The 20,549-nt window shown below is 41.7% G+C and overlaps 2 protein-coding genes across 4 annotated transcripts in view; one reads left to right on the top strand and one right to left on the bottom strand.

Annotated features, from left to right (window-relative positions):
- Positions 1-4,514, top strand: part of Pgam5 (Phosphoglycerate mutase 5) — a 29,168-nt gene extending 24,654 nt beyond the window's left edge. For all 3 annotated transcript variants that reach the window (XM_019052755.2, XM_019052754.2, XM_072296327.1), the window contains exon 5: positions 4,270-4,514. In XM_019052755.2, coding sequence (XP_018908300.1) covers positions 4,270-4,438 — 169 coding nt within the window. In that variant the 3' untranslated portion in view covers positions 4,439-4,514. The remainder of the gene's footprint in view (positions 1-4,269) is intronic.
- LOC140223884 (uncharacterized) overlaps positions 1-20,549 on the bottom strand; it is a 526,084-nt gene that overhangs the window by 400,619 nt on the left and 104,916 nt on the right. The gene's annotated exons all lie outside the window — the stretch shown is intronic.

The following is a 20,549-nucleotide window of genomic DNA, read 5'->3' as shown; positions in this document are numbered from 1 at the left end:
CTGATTATTTAAAGAACTCATATCAGCACGCAGTTTAGATAGCAAAAACCCGTGCCCGTGTGTTGTGACGTCAGAGTCATTTGATTTCGAGGCGCGGGAAGGAGCCCCGTTTCAAATCGTTTCTGAACTTTCGACGCTTTTTCTCCATGTTCCAATCATCAGACATTTTTTAAAAAAATACCTTAACAATCAGCACACCACCAACTCGTAGAAACTGAATTTAAAAAAATGCATGCAACAACCCCATTACTTTGCTTTCATCCTACCGTCTAACTCACTGTCAGCAAGCAGTGACAGTTCGTGGAGGAGAAGGGCACTAAGACCAGGAATTGTCCTCACAAGTGTTATTTCGTGCACTTTCAAGCGTTTGTAACCTCCTTCCCTTATCCTTCCGGCACAAAATCTTGAGATCCTTTGAAATACTGGTGTCGGTGTCATAAGTCAGCCTCAGTAGTGTAGTGGTCAAGGCAGTTCGCTGCCAACACTGAGGTCTCGGGTTCAATCCCCGGGGGTGACTGATATTTGAGGAGTGACCGTGGATGACTATGCCACTCCAATACTTTGACCCTTTGAGGTAACAGGGTGCGGGAGGGACATAGTCACCCAGTAAGTAATCCGTCTGCACTGTTCGACTGGGTTGTGAAAAAATCGATGATCACTGGTAGTGTGCGCGACTGCCAGCACTACCCATCAGTGAAGATTGCAACAACACAGTCCAACTCGGTGGAGGCATGGCCGTGCTCCGAAAATCCGTGCTCTGCAGCATCTGCCACAGTCCTTGATAAGACCTACCGTCGGCTATCAGACGGCCGCTGAGCCTTGCGGGAATATAGCGGATACACAATGTGTCAATGATTTGAGGTTAAGGAGCACGGCCACGGCCCAACTTCTGGGTGCACGACGGCAGTTGCCAGGTGCCTTGGCCCCTTGAGGGCGCCTCGGCAGTCAGCCCGGCCTTACTTACTTACTTTACTGATGTCATAGAGAATGTTATGTCTCCACCAAGTCAAAAAAAGAACTCGTTCATAGACCTCAGACAAACTGTCAAAGATAATGCAGTAATTTAACTTTTTATCACGAACAGTCCTCTTCTAGTATATGTAATAAAACTGCTCCTCTACTGTAACTCTCCACTTGATATACTAAAGCCGGAAACAAGTGCTGTTATGTAAATTTCAGAAACAAGTTTTCCGTCAATTTTCAGTCTACTTCAATTGAAGATTCAAAACTTTTGTCATGTTATTTTCTTAAGTCACAGGAATTATCCACGGAAAAGGAAGAGGTATTGCCCAGTTAATGCGTTCCTTTATGTTTATATTTTGTGCAATCAATGCACTTGGTTTGAGAATTGAGATATTACCAGATTCAGGGTCCTCTCCATTGACGGATTCAAGGAGGCGTACGACTCCCCCCCCCCTCCCCCCCAGGGTCGACGGTACTGAGAAAATATCCGCCCCTCCCATCTCAGGAGTCTGAATCTGCCTATGGACCTCACTGTGTTCAAATTTAGTTTTGGCTCACATATTCTCTGTAGACTTTACCCATAATCTTCCCACGCTTTTTCAATCTGCAGGTATAGTTTAGGTCCCTATTATTATTCATGTGATTTGCTTGTCCTTCAACGATACCAAAGCCAAAGGTCTAAGGCTCTCTGTTTTCAATATTAAAGCACATCAAGCTTTTTAAATACCAGTTAATCAATTTTAAAGGAGGGTCAATTATAAAATCGATGTTTACATTAGTGAACCCAACTTGAAAGTTCCCTGCCCAATTGCTGCAAGCACCATGAAGGGCTGCATTTAAGGTGAGGGTGTGACATTAGGATGCGTCAAAAAAATAAAAGTGTGAAATGTTCCGCTCCCCAGGTGGCAATCGATGCCACTTGGTAAAAAAACATGTTTGCCAAAATGTGGGCTAAATACAACCATTTTAAATGGTGCCAAAGGTCAATTTTGTGATGAAGTTCTTATATTTAGGTTTAGACCCCGATTTCGTTAAAAAAACTCGATTGTACGCTGAAATCGTGCGTTTACGAGAAATATGCTAAAGAACTCAAGTTGGCAAGGATAAAATTTGTAGGAATTTAGAGGATAGATTACAAAAATGAACCTCCTGCTTTTCACATTTGGCCGCCATCTTTGATTTGGAGCGCCCCGTTTGATCGGGGGGCCTTGCTGAGTTCATTTTTGTAATCTAAGACCAAAATTACATAGGACACGACGCCTCACAAGACACAGAATGAACATTTTAAACTACTGATTTCCCGGACCCCCTTACTACGGATGCCATTTTGAATTTTTGATCCTTTCAGGAGTGTTCAGGTCGGACCATGGTTAACTTTTAGGAAGTTGTTCAGGAGGACCAACTTATGACGATTATATGGGGGAAGTTTGTCACGCAATTTATTCTGGGTCAAACCGCACTTATCCCTTACTATTTTAGCAGGATCCTGCTTTTCGATTCGTACACTTTTTGGAGGATTGTGCAAGAAAGTTGGACCTTTTTTTGAAACTGAGGGAGTTTTGATGATATTTGCATCTTCAGTACTTGCCTGCAGTTCAGTTATACCCTTTTCCGACTAATTTTGTGAGAAATGAGTCTTTTATACCGCTACTTTGTAAGACCTCAGAAATTCTGGGAACCAAACAAATAATTGCCGAGGTGAGTTTTTCTAGCTCAATTTGATTTTTATCCATCTCTTCAACTTTTACTAGAGTAAATTTTTATCCTCAACAAGTTGAGTTCTTTGGAATTTTCCTCGTAGACGCACGATTTCAGCGTAAAATCGAGTTTTTTGTACGAAATCGGGGTCTGAATCACATAATTGACCTTTGGCGCCATTTAAAATGGTTGAAATGGGCCCACATTTTGACAAACATGTTTTTTTACCAAGTGGCATTGATTGCTGCCTGGAGAGTGGAGCATTTCAGACTTTAATTTTTTTGACACACCCTAGTGTGACGTATGCAAGAGTGATGATCGCAAAAATAAAAGTGTGAAGCTACGGAACCTTAGGCGCGTCTGTCCGCGGCGTCCTGGACGCCGGCGGAAAACTCTGCTACCGAGTCGAGGGCGAGAAGACGCTCACATTTTGGAGCACGGCACCCTAGGAGCGGAATTCGTGGATTTTTTCCGCTCTGTCCGCTGTCAATTTCTCGAATTTTCGTCGATCGGACAGTATGCTTTGAGCCGCGAAAATGGCTGGACACGCTTTTTTTTAGGAGGGTGTGAATTCGATCGACAAAAATCGACCGAAAAATAAAAACGTGAATCGATCGACACCGATTCGATTGACAAATTATTAAAAGACCGGTGTCGATTCGATCGACATGAATCGATCAGAAAAAAACGTGAATCGATCGACGAGAAATGATTGACAATTAAAAAAAAAAAAAAAAAAAAACCGGTATCAAGTAAATCGACATGCATCGATCGAAACACCAAAACCTGAACCAATCGACGTAATTCGATCGACTAACAGCTTGGTCGATCGATTCACGGGTTTGTCGATCAACTCACAGGTTTGTCGATCGACTCATAGGTTTGTCGATCGACTCACAGGTTTGTCGATCGATTCACAGGTTTGTCGATAGACTCACACGTTTGTCGATCGATTTACAGCTTTTGTCGATCAATTCACGGCTATTGTCGATCGATTCACGGCTTTTGTCGATCAATTCACGGTCTTTGTGATCGATTCGTGGGTTAGTCGAACTAAACCTCATTAAAAAATCGGTAGGAAAGGCAGCGGACTGAGCGGAATTTGTCGGCGTCTCCGCTCCGATCTGTTGGCGATAGATCGTAGCGTCTTCCATCGGCGTTTTCCGCAGCGTCTCTCCGCCGCTAAGGTGCCGTCCCCACGCAAAATCATCAGACAGATTTATCGGCGTTTCTCCGCGGCTTCCAAAACGCCGCGGACAGACGCGCCTAAGGTTCCGTACCTTGAAAAAGTGAAGTTAAAAATGTGAAAACTGGAAGTTAATGGCCACATCATCAGGAAAAACAGGTACTTATTCACTGAAATAGCACTAGGCAGAGCTGAAGTAAATCTAGAATGAATGATATTTCGACCAATGTATCTATACTTGATAGCCGATCAATTTTCACCAATGTAAGATGGTAGACATTGTCTGAGTTTCTTACCTTGAAAACAATCAAGTAAGCAAGGAAACAGGGTTGTATCCGGTTTTAAATAATAATACACTTTTCATTCTTAATTGCGATCGCTATAATCTCTAGTTGCTGGTGTTTTTTATTCTACTGTTCCAGAGCGTTACAACTACCACCTGAAGCCTGGCTGCGTCTCTCCTTAAGTCATGCCAGTTTAACTCAAATAACTATTCCCCCTTCTGGGAATGCAAGATTAATCATGTATGGTGATACAGGGTTCATGTCACCGGATAACATCTCTCGTCATAACATCTCCAGCAAGATTTAACATCCCCAATTGGATTTTTAATTTTTTGTCATTTCTGTGAAGTTGGAGTGTGATTAAATGAAAATCCGTGAATGTATTGTGATCTAGCTTTATATTTTATGAATCTTGCATCAATAATTTAAAGGAGAATGAACTTTTGACATACACGATGGGATGAGTAATTAGAATTTGTTAAGAGATACCTCCCGTTAAAAAATATTTGACTCAAATCCAAATGGTAGACTGTGCTATGGCCTGAAATCCCTATTTCAGAATGAAATTTCTCTCAGTCTGTCTGCATTTTCAATCAAGTGAAATTTTCCAAAGTTCATCGACAGAATTAAGTAACACAGAATTATATATCAGTATGCACTGATACATAGTTTTTGTTTCAGAGATTGAATTTAGTATCAGAAAATCTCTTCATGAAAGTTATGTCTCCAAGGCCAAGTCTTAGTCTGAAAACCTAATTTTCCACTGGAAGCTCCCACAGAATGTGTACATAGTGAAGTAGTGTCACAATGAAGCACTGAATTATTGCGTTAGAGAACGAAGATAGTAGGTGCCAGAAGTTCCCTAAGATCTCAAAGCTATAAAGTAGTCTGGTCACTTTGCATGGTCAATGACCAAGGAGAAAAGACTGTGCTATTAATTTAAGCATTTTATTTCATTATGCCTTAAACAAACAATAAATAAAGAATTAAAAAGAAAAAGTACTGTATTACACTTAATAAGAAATAACAATGGACAAAAAAAGTCTCAAACATTTTTTTAAGTATCACCAGAATACCAGACAAAAATGACATAGGTCAAGAAATTATCGGTGGAAAATACCGAGCCACTTTGTTCCTGTGATAGTAAGTTATGCTCAGTATTCATTGCTCGTAAATTTAAATACGTCACCATTATTTTATCCCTCTTGACGTTTGTGCATGAAAGATTATACTTGGAAGAGGTCGAGTACATTTGATGCGCATTCGGGCGGCGAGCCGAGCGGCGTATAATGCCACCTGATGTGTCACTCGACTAGTTCTTCAACGAACGTGCTATACAAGGTGGCCCAGGCCAGATCTATCATACAAGGTTTTCCTCTCGGTTCCTGTAGGTTGGACAAAGTTCAGAAATGCGGGGACGAAAGGGGAATCGACTCCAAGGAATCGGAATTTGAGGGTCCCGTCGCTTTTAGAGACGGAACCCTCTCGGAACGGAGAGGACCCTCGACTCGTTTTATACAGCGTGGGGTCCCCCTGTACCCCATCAGAGAAGCCTCTAAAGGTGATGGGGCCCTTTAAGTCGGATTTTTTTAGGGTCGATTACCAACGGGATCATAATTTTGCCGAGCTTCGACGTCAATTTTGCGAAATTGTATTTTTCGGAGAACCTTCATCTTTAGGGGTCAGTATTTCAAACAGATGGACCTATTTTGGACTTCTTAGTAGTACGGTTGCATATGTGCATTTGTCTGCAGTATTGGGAAAAAAGTGTATTCTATGCATCAATCTCATCCGTAGAATCAGATTTTCGAGGGTGTCAAGTTCATAACTCAATCTGGCGCCCCCTCATTCAAGATGACGGCCAAAAAGGACGCCGGGGAGGGGGGGGGGCAACAAATTTTAAATTATTTTCTAAAGCCGAACAAGGTGTCGTTTGTTTGTAAGTTTTGTCGCAGAATTCGAATTTTACATTTAAATAATCCTCCGACCTAAGGGGGGGGGGGCAATTCCAAGATGGCGGCCTAAATGGGCCCCCCGCTGTGAAAATGGCCGTGGATGGCTTTATGTACTGTATGACATATCCGCTAATAGGTTTTCTGGGTCGGGAATAATGAATATAAGGTGAGACATTCTTCTACACCCGTCAGTGGGCTTAGGGCTCCCCCCAAAATGGCCGCCCGGGGCCTTAAAAATTTTGAATTTCCTGAATACCCTGAGTGGGATGTCTTTTTACCGGTAATTTTGGTCGTCAAATTTCACATTATAACAGTCATACAGCCTTAAGGGGGGCTCTACAATCCAATATGGCGGCCAAAATGGGCTTTATGGTGGAAAAATCACTATAGATAGCTACATACGCTGTATGAAATAGATGCCAACAGCTTCTCTAGGTAGGAAATTTCAAATGCGAAATACTAAATTGTTCTTCGCTCATCAGGTCTGAGATGGAGGGGGTGAGGAGGGGGGCCTAGGTTCTTCTCTCCCCCACAAAGCTCGAAATCTTCCTTGAGAGGCATTTGGTTTTTATGAGTTAAACAAACGTTGTTTTGCTATCGTTAAGCTCAAGTTAAAAACACGATGGTAAAACAACGTTTGTTTAACTCCAAAAAGCTGACTTTACGCGAAATCCGCAAGGACTTAACGGGGAAAAAACCAAATTTAGTTGACGTGAAACTCAAGTCAAGTCAAAATAAAATATCTCAAGAAAAATAATTTTCAGTTTGGCCCAGTGCACACGATTTGACCAACATTTTCTCCAGTTCTTTTCCTGCACAATCAAAATCTGGCGGCAATTCCAGGTTCTGCTTAACGTCTTGATGCCAAATGAACGCCTAGAGGTGAGCTCTGAGAAACACAGGGTCGAGTATCCCTCCAGTCTGTTAAGAGGTGGTGAGTTAAAAGTAACGAACACCGTGTTGTGGATTAATCCATATTGTATTCATTAAAGTGAAAAGACACGTTCACATTACAAGTAATAGGTTGGCCGACGCCATGATGGTACCTTTCATCGCAGCTTGGACTCCCGATTTCGAACGAAAGTCACTCATGGTGGCCATAGAGTAATGATCAAAACTTCAAATGCATTTCTCTCAAACACAATTTTTTGCTATGTACCCTTTGTCCGGAAAGCTCCTCAATTACTATTTGATTGATACCTCATTTACCCTGGAAAGTTTAACCAGTCAATTTTTACCTTAAATGACCTGTTTTTGCCCAATTTTGGCTCGTAAAAAGTCGGGACGCAGCTGAACGCAAGGAATGTTGAATTTTTTAGTTGAAAGGTGTCTTCTACTTTAGACATGTGTGTATTTGAAGGTGGTATTCGATTGTATTCGTTCCTTATCGATTTCTTAGGAGTTTCAGCATTATAAATCAAATTTTGGCACTCTTAGAGTTCGGTAAAATATGCCAAATTCTGTTTTTCATGTAGTTTTAACCCCAAATTTGTAATTTTTGTCGAAAAATACCATAAAATCGATACCCTACACGGCAATTTTGACGAATTTCATGTTTTAGGCCCATTTTTGGCGCCAAAATTCCAAATTAGACTTCTGAGGATGATTCTGCGTAGTGTTCTAGTCGTAGATAGAAATGTTTGACGAAAGTAACCCATGACACCCTACCTCACTTGTTGAAATCTGTTGGATATAAACATTTTTTGTCTAAATTTGCCTTAAAATGGCCTATTTTTCGAATTTTGGCCTACCCTGTGGCTCATATCGAATTTTCGACCAAAATCGAGTTCTAAGAGTAAACTTTCATAGGAATCGATACCTCACTTGCCAAATTAAAATTCTGGAGCAAGATGCTGAGCTCGGGGATTTTTAGTTTAATTCGCGGAGTTTTAATTCGCCATTTTGAATTTTGGCCGCCATTTTGAGGCTAAAAAAGAGTCAAAATTCCTGATCTTTTGTATGCGGGGTAAGCATATCCTCAAGAAGATCTGTGCAAAATTTTAAGCAAAAATATACATTTCCCTCCGAGTCACAGATTTTACGCCGCCCCAGGGTCTGTTTTTTCCCACTGTGCGACGGGTGTAGAACAATGTCTCACCTTATATTCATTATTCTCTACCCAGAAAACCTATTAGCGGATATGTCATCATCATCATTAATATAAACTTCGAAGGATTCTGCCTTTTTCTATTTCACTCGAGGGGAAGTGTCCCCTCCCGGACTCTCTTCCCCACCCGGTGACTGACGCTGCGCTGTGCTGCGGCCCGATTATTGAAACTATGTCAGCCCGACACGACAAGACATAGCCCTATCTCACCCATGCAATATATCGCAATTCGATGTCTTATCGGCCTGGTTTAAATTTCAATAATCGGCCCGCTGAACGGTTCAGCCTGAACCTTTCCCCTACGTCTGACCGTTCCCCACTCCTCTGTCAATCGAACCATATGCCACCGCTTACGTATTGTCGCTCGCCCACCCAGGTACCTAGCGGCCAGCGGTCAGTTGATGATAAATCTCGATCATGCTCCTACGCAGCCACGCATTGACTACGCCAGCTAAATACTTTCTAATAATTAGAATTTCTTCGATAATAGTTTTCTTTATTTATTCGACTGTATTTTTTTCTCTGTTCTACTGTGATTTCCTTGGTTCTCTACTGTGTTTTTCCTAAATCTCTGAGTCAGAAATCTGAAGCACTTCGGTATGCACCGAGTACTTCAGATGTGTGACCTGAAATCTTCGTTATATACCGAACTGCTTCAATTGTATGACCCGAACTTCGGCAGATGGACCTTAACTTTTCGGATGCGTGATCCGAAAACTTGAGAGATCCATATAATCTCAGCTTCGGGTTCCATGCACATATTTTTTTCTCCGTGTTTCCTTTTAGGGGACGCAACTAAAATTTCAGTAAATTTTTTTTAAGAAAAGTAAAGAAAGAAAAAAAAAAGGGAAAAAAAAATGGCTAACGATGGTTCCTCACCTTCACGTGGTGTTGGCTGTTTTTACTAAGTGGGAACCGTCCATTTTAAGATATAGTCTATTTCTTGCCCTGCCATTATTATTCTACAAGTTAATTGTGGAGTGAGAATTTCATAATGTTTTCTATGAAATCTTCAAAATATAGTGATAAAAAATTTGCAACTACTACAAAATCGGCTCGCGAAGCGAGCCGAATGTCACTCGCGTAGCGAGTGACCGGGGGTCCAGGGGGCGTAGCTCCCGGCTAGGCGTGACGGGCGCGCGAAGCGCGCTCAGAACGGCTAGTACAGTATATACAGCCATCCACGGCCATTTTCACACCGGGGGGGCGGGGGGCCCATTTTGACCGTCATCTTGGAATTGCCTCCCCCCCCCCCCCTTAGGTCGGAGGGTTTTTTAAATGTAAAATTCGGATTCTGCGACCAAACTTACATACAAACGAAACCTTGGTCGGCTTTTTAAGAGAATTTGAAATTGGTTGACCTTCCCCCCTGGCGCCCTTTTTGGCCGTCATCTTGAATGCGGGGCGCCGGATTGATTCATGAAGTTGACACCCTCGAAAATCTGATTCTACGTAGCAAGACGAAGAGATTGATGTATAGAACACACTTTTACCACAATATACTGCAGACAAACCATCCTTTTTTGTACATTTGCAAGTGGACTGTAGGATATACTGTTCTGCACTGTCTGACTCTGATGAATTGTTCACAAAATTTTGATGTGAACCCCAACTTTGGAAGTTAGGATAGCCCTTTCACCTTCCGGGGAGGGGGGGTTAGGGGCCGGGATTATGAATTTCCGATTCTAAGGGTTTGATTCTTTATTTTTCTTCACGGCCCTGGACTTCGTCCGACCTAAAATACCCTGTTCGCCGAACACGCTCTTACATCGGTTCTTTTCTTAAATGATCAATATCGAAAGTCTTTTCCAAGAATTCTTGCAGAGCGTTTATAGTTGGCGGGGTACGATCGAATAATTACCAAAATCCTGCAGTTTTTTTATTGGAAATTCCCGCTTTCGGGGATCATTTGTATGGTCCTAAAGAGCCCTCTTAGAAGAGGAAGCACTTTGGGGTCCGTGCAGGAACTAAAACGGTGCAGCGGTCGTTAAAGATGGCGGCCAAGCGTTTTTTCGGCACGCTATATCTCGGTAACCACGCGTCCGATTTTTGTTTTGTTGTTTTCATTTTGAAGCTTGAATAAATCTAAAGAAGTCTATTTCGTAAATATTTTTCCTTAGGCACACCTGAATGGGCTAAAGTAGCTTTCCCTAGAATACATTGGAAGCTTCAAACGGAACCAATTTGTATTAATGATATTTCCGGATAAATCATGGGTTTTCCCAGGAATGAAGCCTCTCGTCTTTTCCAGGCTCTACTGTTGCCAAATATGCTGCTTTTCCCATCTCAAGTCCATGTAAAATATTCAAATTATCGCTCAATCTGGCAATGCCGGTCTGGAATGAAAGGTGGAATGAATGTTAAAGTGAAACTAGCTGCTCCGGGCGCCCTACGGGCGCCCTCCACAGCTAGCAATAGTGGTGCGGTAGCTTATTTGGAATGGGAGCGATTAGTTGAATCTATTTAATAATGATGATGATTCTGCGGCAAAAGATCAAGGAATTTCACTGCCTCTCTGCGTTACAGGGTGGAGACTGCGATTCTACCGAAAAATGTTATAAAAAGCTCGCATTATTAGTTTTCCTTTTTTTGTGTTATTTTTTAATTATTTTTTATTTTTATTTTTTGATAATTTTCTAATGACTATGAGGCTTTTGGGATTTATAAATGATCGAAGCACCTCTTTGTGCACGATGTTTTTCGTACGGTTGCCTTTGGGAAGAATTTGGACTTCAAAATTTTTGTACGATGTAGCTCGTGAGAGTGCAACATATAGTTGACCATGGCCAAAAACTGTTTGGGGTAAATAAATGCTGACTCGCTTCAGTGTTTGACCCTTAGCTTTGATGATGGTCATGCAGAACGCAATGCGAATTGGAAATTGTCGCCTCTTAAAAGAGAAAGGGAGAGAGGAGTCTGCAGGTGACAAATCAATTCTTGGCAGTGAAATTCTTTCACCGGCCTTCTCGCCGGAAATGACCTGCAAATCAAGACAATTTTCATAACGTTTCCAGACGATCAATCGGGCACCATTCGATAAACCTTTGGAAACGTTGAGAATTCTTAAAAGCATGACAAAAACCCCCTCCAAAAGTGTGAGTTTATGCGGTGGTAAGCCACTAAGATTAAGACTGTCCAAGAATTCGAGGGGAAAATTGAGAGCCTTTCCCTCTTCCTCTACAATGAGCCTGTTAACACTGAAGTACGTTTTAGAGACACCTGAAAGAACTTCAACAACCTTGTCGTTAATTTCATTGCAATGCTTATTTTTAGGGGCCAGAATTGCGCAGTTTGTGAAATCTACGTTCGAACATGAGGAAGCTATATTTTCCATAAATTTCAGTAATAATATCAATTCCTTTCAGTAATACTGCTTGTCGGTAAATCAATGAATTCCGGCATGGCCTTTTTTAGCAGAAAGGTAAACACCATCACCTATTTCGAGTTAAAATTTTGCAAACTCCGCTTCGTCTTGCAAAGTTCTCATATTTTGAGTAAGTTTTCTGATTTTGAAAAGAGGTCAAAGTGGTGAGAATTTGATTGCATTTTGCACCAATGTTTGGCGAGAAGCATGCGGAACAACGGGTAAAACCTGTCTAAAATCACCACCCTAGACGACAATTTTTCCTCGAAAAGGGATATCATTACCCATTCTCTAAGAAGTCGGTCGATGCATGCCAGAGCATGCGTGATAACCATGGGAGCTTCACCCCAAAAAATGATCGTTGTTTTTCGAATAGTCTCAGCCTCTCTTGAGCTAACCGTCAGACTCGACACAGAATTCTCATTCAGAACCGAAGGAATTTTGAATTTGCTATGAACCGGCCGACCGTTAGGTAGCAACGATGCGGCGATACCTGTCCAAGCAACGGAGATGACGTCTAAGTTTTCCTCTGTACAATACGCAGTAAGACATTCTTAAACGAAAGTTTTTCCCGATCCTCCTGGACCATCAATGAAAATCGCATTACACGTGTAAGATGGATTTTGGATGAGATTAATTATTTCAGAAATAATTTGATGTTGCTCTGGGTTAACGGCAGAAATCATGGAATCATAGTTTTAGGGGGAGGAGAGTCAGGCTTCGACCCTTGAAGATTCAGGTTGATTGGAAGCAATTCCGGAAGATCAATAATGATGATATTGAAATTCCATGAAGTCTTAATGTGTTTTCAATTGCAAAAAGCCGATCAACGTAGTCGACCGACCAACAAAATAAAGAGAGAGGAAGAAACGAAGTATCAAGCAAATTTGAAACAAAGTTGTAAAGAGAAAAGAACAAATAAGAATGAAATGTCCATAACAATACATGTTGTTAGCAATACGTGTGCGCAACGCTGCAGTTAATAAGTCAGGGTCAGTCAAACCGCCAGGATGCCTATCAAGAAGTGGTGAAGCGGAGTAGCCGAGAGATTGCGACGGAATGTGGGTGGTGAGTGACGAACGACAATGCGACCCAAACCTTCTTTGAGGTTGGTGGGAGGAAAGCCATACGAAAGAAAACGGAGATAGCCGAAAGAACGTGGTGGGAGGGGTGGCTGAGACCCTAGAGGGGGTATCCAGGGACGGGCAAGCAGGTAGCGGCCAGATGACCGCTCGAAACAGCTGAACTTTACTCGTCGATAAAAGTAAGAAAATTTGAGAAAATCGAAAAAACAATTACAGCCTGCAAATCTACAGATCAGAAGCTTTCATTTAGAAAAAAACCCATGCAAATCGGTCCGGTGGTTCTCTCAAAGTTAATGTCCCAACATGCGGACTTTAGTCTGAATAAATGGGAGAAAATTTGAGCCCGGCTAAACTTCACTCGTCGATAAAAGTAAGACAATTTGAGAAAATCGAAAAAACGATCACAGCCCGCAAATCTACAGATCATAGGCTTTCATTTAAAAAAAAAATCATGCAAATCGGTCCGGTGGTTCTCTCAAAGTTAATGCCCCAAGATTTGGAACTTTGCATTTTAATATATAGGATCCTTCCAAGTGTATATTAATAATGTTCAAAGTGATAAAGTTTAACGGATGTACTTGCGGTTTCCTTTGTATTTTTCAAAAGAACCGAAAATTGTCAAATGTCCATTTATAACGACGAATAATTGGACTGCATTTTGCAATTTGGAACTATAAAATCTGGCTCTTCTGGAAAAACACGTATGTGCGTAGGGAAACTAAAGGCACATACGTAGTTTTTAAACCGGGCTATAATTTATAGTTCCAAATAGCAAAATGTAGTCCAATTGGATAGCATTTTGTAATTCGGAACTGTAGGCAGTATGGTAGGTTTTTAGGAGAGCAACTTTTGCAAAAACCATTGACGTTTTTCCTCAAAACGATCAATGTTGCGGTTTGATGATTCATTTTATAGCTATGGAGTTCCTTTAACACCCTGTGTTGACAGATTCTTCGAAAACATCACACTTTTGCCAAAAATTACAAAAAAAAGGCTATAGTTCCTTATTGCAAAATGAAGAATCCGGGGAAGCTCATTTTGCAATTAGGAACTATAGATTGTTTTAGCACCGACTGCATAGGGGAGACGACCCTGGTGTCACTATTACACACTGGAGGGTTAACCACAACAGAGAAAACACGCCTTCCTCCCATCATATGAGGAAGGGGGGAGGTGCATTGTCCCTGCGGAAAGATATTCTACCAAAAACAGGGTGTGCCAAAAATATGGATGCCTACCTTCAGACTTTCTAATATTTCGAGAATGGGGGCAAATATGAACATGCAATTTGGACGAGAGGGTTTATAGATTCGATTGACATGAATCGATCGAAAAATGAAAGCGTGAATCGATCGAAAAATGAAAGCGTGAATCGATCGCCACCGACTCGATCGACAAATTATTGAAAAACCGGTGTCATGAATCCGGCATGACCGACATGAATCGATCGAAAAGTTGGAACGTGAACCGATTGACGTGATTTGATCGGCACTGATTCGATTGACGACCGTGAATCGATCAAAAACCTGCAAATCGATCGACAATTCCGTGAATCGATTGCCAACCCCGTGATTCGCTCGAAAAATCCGTGAATTGATTGATAAACCCGTGAATCGACCAACAAATCCGTGATCGTGAAATTTTGAAAATTCGAAAATCCAAGATCAGGGATGTGGCCTAAAATGCTATCTCGGCTCCTGTTCGATCGATCATGCTGATTTTCGCTATCTGTGGGTATTTTTGGACGGGAAACTCGAATTTCTGATCAAATTTTGAAAATTCAAAAATCCAAGATGGCGGATGTGGCCTAAAATGCTATGTCGGCTCCTGTTCGATTGATCTTGCTGATTTTAAGTAGCAGGGTGTATTTTTGGACGGGAAACTGGAATTTCTGGTCAAATTTTGAAAATTCAAAAATCCAAGATGGTGGATGTGGCCTTAAATGCTATCTCGGCTCCTGTTCGATCGATCTTGCTGAGTTTTGGTACGAGTGGGTATTTTTGGATGGGAAACTCGAATTTATGATCAAATTTTAAAAATTCGATAATCCAAGATGGTGGATGTAGCCGAAAATGACCTTACTCAAGTAAGTATCCCCTGGGGAATGTTTCATTCCCCGGAGACACGCGTTAAAAGGGGAGCTCAGAAGACGCAACCTCAAATTTATTTTTCGTGGATTGAAATGCAAAAAATATTGGAGGAAATTATTGTGGCTTATGCGTAGTAAATACCTCAAAAAATGCACAAATTAATAATTACTGAACAAGCTCATCGTCAAAATTTGAAAAAATTTCAATTTTTCGAAACTCGGCTAGGAATTCTAGTTAAAAATACCCCCTTTGCAACCAAGATTCATCACGATAGATCGTGCAGCTCAAGATAGCATTTTAGGCCCTATCCGCCATCTTGTATTTGCAAATTTTCAAAATTTGATCAAAAATTCGAGTTTCCCGTCCAGAAATACCTCCCTGGCACCAAAAATCAGCAAGATCAATCGAACAGGAGCCGACATAGCATTTTAGGCCACATCCGCCATCTTTGATTTTTGAATTTTGAATATTTGATCAGAAATTCGAGTTTCCCGTCCAAAAATACCCTCTGATACCAAAAATCAGCAAGATCGATCGAACAGGAGCCGACAGCACTTTAGGCCACATCTGCCACCTTGGATTTTTGAATTTTCAAAATTTGACCAGAAATTCGAGTTTCCCGTCCAAAATACACTCTGATTCCAAAAATCAGCTAGATCGATCGAACAGGTGCCGAGATAGCAATGATACCGTCCTGCTTATAGTTCCGAATTGCAAAATGGGAAATCCGAGTTCCGCATTACGCAATAGGGAACCATAGTACAGGTCCCAATTGCAAAATGAACCTTGCGTGATCCTGCGACAGCAAATTTTTGCGGGGTCGCTGAAGCGGGATAAAACTCGTTTTTGAGGATTTTCTTTTTCTCACTAGTAAGTAAATACCCTCCTGATACGGAATTAATCATAAAAAAAAAAAAAAAAAAAAAAAAAAAAATTGAAAATTTGACCCTAGTTCCTTATTGCATAAAGCTGTCCAATTTGTAATCGGGTGAAGGAACAAACTTCCTTTCGTGTTTATAGAAAGGTAATTCTCTGACGCTTAAAATGATACCATAACCATCTTTATGCGATGATAAATAGATCCCAAAGCGCATGCAATTTTAAGCGCACGGCCCCGTGGCAGGCACTTTCCGTTGGTAGGAGTTTTGACCCGATTCATCGTTGCGCCGCGCCATACACAACCTAAGTGGACGCGACTTTACATGATTTCCCGGATCCCAAGATAGATGTTTGATAAATCGCGAAGAAACGAGGGTATTTCACCTCCCGTAAAACACAATTTTTATCCCAGAATTGATTTTAATCTTATCGTCGGTATTATACGGAGGGACAAAGGGACAGAAATTCGTACAAATCAACGTGAGAGCGTATTATTTTTCGACCTTGGGGTATTTGCTGTCTGGAGTTAGACGTGATATAAAATTGCTTGGACGCTCGACCAGCCATTTTCGACAGGGTGTTTTTTTTTTCAAGGATATTTTTGACATAGGTAACGGAAGGGAGGTGGAAAGTGGTAGTATTTTTTTGACCGAAAACTTAGTTCCTACTTATTTAAAATGCATTTTTAAATCTTGAAAAAATATCAGCATGAGTGCGAATTCCATAATTCATTGACAGCCCTGTCTTTCACTGAATGTTAGGCTGCACCGTACAATGTCCCCGGATATTGTGTGCCTTCGTTCAACGGTCGTGCATGATCATAACGGTCCTGAGAGAAGAATTTGCGTGAGATACAAAACTGTTCAGCAAAAATCATTATGATATGAATCCTTTTCTAACTCTTGCGCTCCGCACAGTTTTGAATTTCGATTGAAACCCCGCATCTTGACCCCCTGTAGCGTTCAGTTAGTCCCCTCATTTGTAGCGAATTTTTTTTTCCGATAAACAAAAATTGTTTAAATCCGTTTCCAAAGTAAGATATATAAGAAATTCGGCAGTTAGTCTTCTCATTTGTAGCGAAATTTTTCTTTCTTTTTTTCCCCGATGGACAGAAATTGTTTAAATCCGTTTCCGAAGTAAGATATGTAAGAAAGTTGGCAAACAGAGGAAGATGTTGGCGAAGCAATTCATTTTTTTTATTACTCGTCTCTTAGAAATGGCCAAAGTGAAATACTCGTGGGTGGCAAAAGGAATCATATCTCTATGGAATAAAGAAAACCAGAGAATCCCCCTGCCTCTTAAAAGGGTAGCTAGGTAGGTAAATACATTACTAGAGGCCTATGCCTCCACAAAACTTAGTTGGTGCTTATTAAAAATTCATCTTTAAATCTTGAAAAAATATCAACATGAGTGCGAATTCCATAATTCATTGACAGTCCTGTCTTTCACTGAATGTTAGGCAGCACCGTACAATGTCCTCGGATATTGTGTGCCTTCGCTCAACGGTCGTGCATGTATCATAACGGTCCTGAGAGAAGAATTTGTGTGAGATACAAAACTGTTCAGCAAAAATTATTATGACATGAATCCTTTTCTAACTTTTGCGCTCCGCATAGGTAGTTCTGAATTTCGATTGAAAAACCGCATCTTGACCCCTTGTAGCGTTCAGTTTGTCCCCTCATTTGTAGCGAGTTTTTTTCTTTTTTTCCGATGAAGAAATATAATTTAAATCCGTTTCCGAAGTACCTAAGATATAAAAGAAAGTCGGAAGTTCGTCCCCTTCGTTTCCGAAGTAGGATATGTAAGAAAGTCGGCAAAAAGAGAAAGATGTTGGAGAAGTAATTCATTTTTTCATTTCCCGTCTCTTAGAAATGCCCAAAGTGAAATACTCGTAGGTAGCAAAAGGAATCATATCTCTACAGAGCGCAGAGGAGAGAACACCGGAGAATCCCCCTGCCTCCCAAAAGGAAAGGTAGGTAGGTAGATAAATTACTAGGGAACTGTGCCCCCTGGCCGCCAGGCGGCCCAACCCCCCAGTGGGCGCTTCGTGCTCTCATAGGCCCACACCGATAAAGGAACGACCAAAGAAAAATGACACAATTTTCATACCCAAATCTTATTTGTCCAATCTCCCTCTGGCCGGGAGCGATTGGACCATTAAGAATCGATTGGAAAAATCGGCATTTATTTCAAACTTCACGCCACACGCCAAGACTGAAACGAAACGGAACGTAGCGTGTTGTCGCTTTCGGATAGTCTGTAGCAAAGGAACATACCTTCGGTTCACTTACTTACCTGCCCTTACTGTAACGTTTGGCCTGCGGCAACCCTGGCTTCCCGCCATTGACTTATAACACAATCTAGACCATAGAGTACAATAGAGTCGCAAAGTACTGGAGCGCCGATGAAGCCAATCCATGAACAGGTGTTTCCGAGCCGCGTGTGCTCCGAAAAGTGTGAACCAAGTGTGAACCCAACGGCATTTTGTAACACGGCGGCTTATGGAGAGATCAAGAACTGCTTGTGTTTTTTCGACATTTTATAATTCAATCAGCATCAATTTTTGCAAATTTTGCCATTAAAAGGTAGTCAAAGCCATAATGAATCTATTGATGTACTAGCCGTTCTGGGCGCGCTTCGCGCGCCCGTCACGCCTAGCCGGGGGCTATGCCCCCTGGACCCCCGGTCACTCGCTACGCGAGTGACATTCGGCTCGCTTCGCGAGCCGATTTTGTAGTAGTTGCAAATTTTTTATCACTATATTTTGAAGATTTCATAGAAAACATTATGAAATTCTCACTCCACAATTAACTTGTAGAATAATAATGGCAGGGCAAGAAATAGACTATATCTTAAAATGGACGGTTCCCACTTAGTAAAAACAGCCAACACCACGTGAAGGTGAGGAACCATCATTAGCCATTTTTTTTTCTTCTTCTTTTCTTTACTTTTCTGAAAAAAATTTACTGAAATTTTAGTTGCGTCCCCTAAAAGGAAACACGGAGAAAAAAAATTGTGCATGGAACCCGAAGCTGAGATCATATGGATCTCTGAAGTTTTCGGATCACGCATCCGAAAAGTTAAGGTCCATCTGCCGAAGTTCGGGTCAGACAATTGAAGTAGTTCGGTATATACCGAAGGTTTCAGGTCACACATCTGAAGTACTCGGTGCATACCGAAGTGCTTCAGATTTCTGACTCGGATATTTAGGAAAAACACAGTAGAGAACCAAGGAAATCACGGTAGAACAGAGAAAAAAATACAGTCGAATAAATAAAGAAAACTATTATCGAAGAAATTCTAATTATTAGAAAGTAATTAGCTGGCGTAATCAATGCGTAGCTGCATAGGAGCATGAGCGAGATTTATCATCAACTGACCGCTGGCCGCTAAGTACCTGGGTGGGCGAGCGACAATACGTAAGCGGTGGCATATGGTTCGATTGACAGAGGAGTGGGGAACGGTCAGACGTAGGGGAAAGGTTCAGGCTGAACCGTTCAGCACAGCGCAGCGTCAGTCACCGGGTGGGGAAGAGAGTCCGGGAGGGGACACTTCCCCTCGAGTGAAATAGAAAAAGGCAGAATCCTTCGAAGTTTATATTAATGATATTACTCCTAGATAATATTCATATTGAGATTTAATTTCTGACTTATACTAAGTGTGAAACAACCGGCATTTCTTATCACGGCGGCTTACGGGAAAAGCAGCGACTGCTTGTGTTTTTTCGACATTTTTTAATTCAACCGATATTAATTTGTGCAAATTTTGCCATAATTAGATAGTCAAAGCCATAATGAATCCATTGATGTATGTTACTCCGGGATAATATTCATATAGGAATTTATTTTCTGACTTATACAAAGTGTGAACCAACCGGCGTTTTTTAACACGGTGGCTTATGGAGAAATCAACAACTGCTTGTGTTTTTTCGACTTTTTTTAATTCCATCGATATTAATTTGTGCAAATTTTGCTTGAAATAGATATTCTAAGCCATAATGAATCCATTAATGTATGTTACTCCTGGATAATATTCATATATGGGCTCAATTTCAGACTTATTACCGGCCTACTTAGCTGATTCAATGTGTGTGGACCTAGCCGACGAACGGAGCCGAGTCGGGAGTGGGGAGCGCCGAGCGCGAGTCTCTGCGTATGCGTCATCGCTAGTCGCCGCACACTAGTCTCCGGAGAACTGGACAAAACAGCCTCCAAAAGTGACTTCATCGACGATCCAGTACTTTGCGACTTTATTGTACTCCATGATCTAGACCGGGCTAGGCCCGACTTTAGGCGGGGGAGAGGTAAGACAGCTAGCGGGGTAAATCAGGGTATAGACACGCCTTCAGCTTAGTTGATACAGCCGGATATACGAACGAAGCGTACCAGGCAACGGCACTGACTCACTGGCAAGACTGGCATTTCCATTGTCTCAGTACATATTGCCGGTACACTTGCTAGGTTGCCTATCGTCTTGCCTGAAGGGACTCTAGTCTCGCCGAAATTTCCTAATGCGCGGTCTAAGTTGTATTATACGTCAATGTTTCCCGCCCTAAATTCAAAGTTTGACAGGTTGGCAGTTCCGACTTCCTCAGCCAATACCCTGGCGGAGGGAGTCGGAATTACGACGAGTCGTCCGTTACTCTCGGCTTGTGCTTTTCGCGTAGCGTTCCCTGTCCCCTCGCAAGAAATGTGAGTATTTTTGGTTAAAAGCCATCCCTTTTGGGCGTGGTATTTCTTGTTACCTTGATAATGTGAGTTGTGGTGGCCGGCTGGCCACGAAGCCACCAAACTTCACCTGTTCTTTTCTTCTGAGCTCTTGGAGTGGACATCGTCCGCGCGATGGCCTACCCCACGCATTTCCCATTTTCTCTTCCTTTTGTGGTTTTTGTTGTTGAGAGTCTCGTCACGCTTCACTACTAACAGAACAAGATATTCA

The sequence above is a fragment of the Bemisia tabaci genome, chromosome 2 (assembly GCF_918797505.1).
Source record: "Bemisia tabaci chromosome 2, PGI_BMITA_v3".
Lineage (NCBI taxonomy): Eukaryota > Metazoa > Arthropoda > Insecta > Hemiptera > Aleyrodidae > Bemisia > Bemisia tabaci.
Note: the sequence above shows the minus strand (reverse complement) of the source record. Positions and strands in the feature narration are given on the sequence as shown.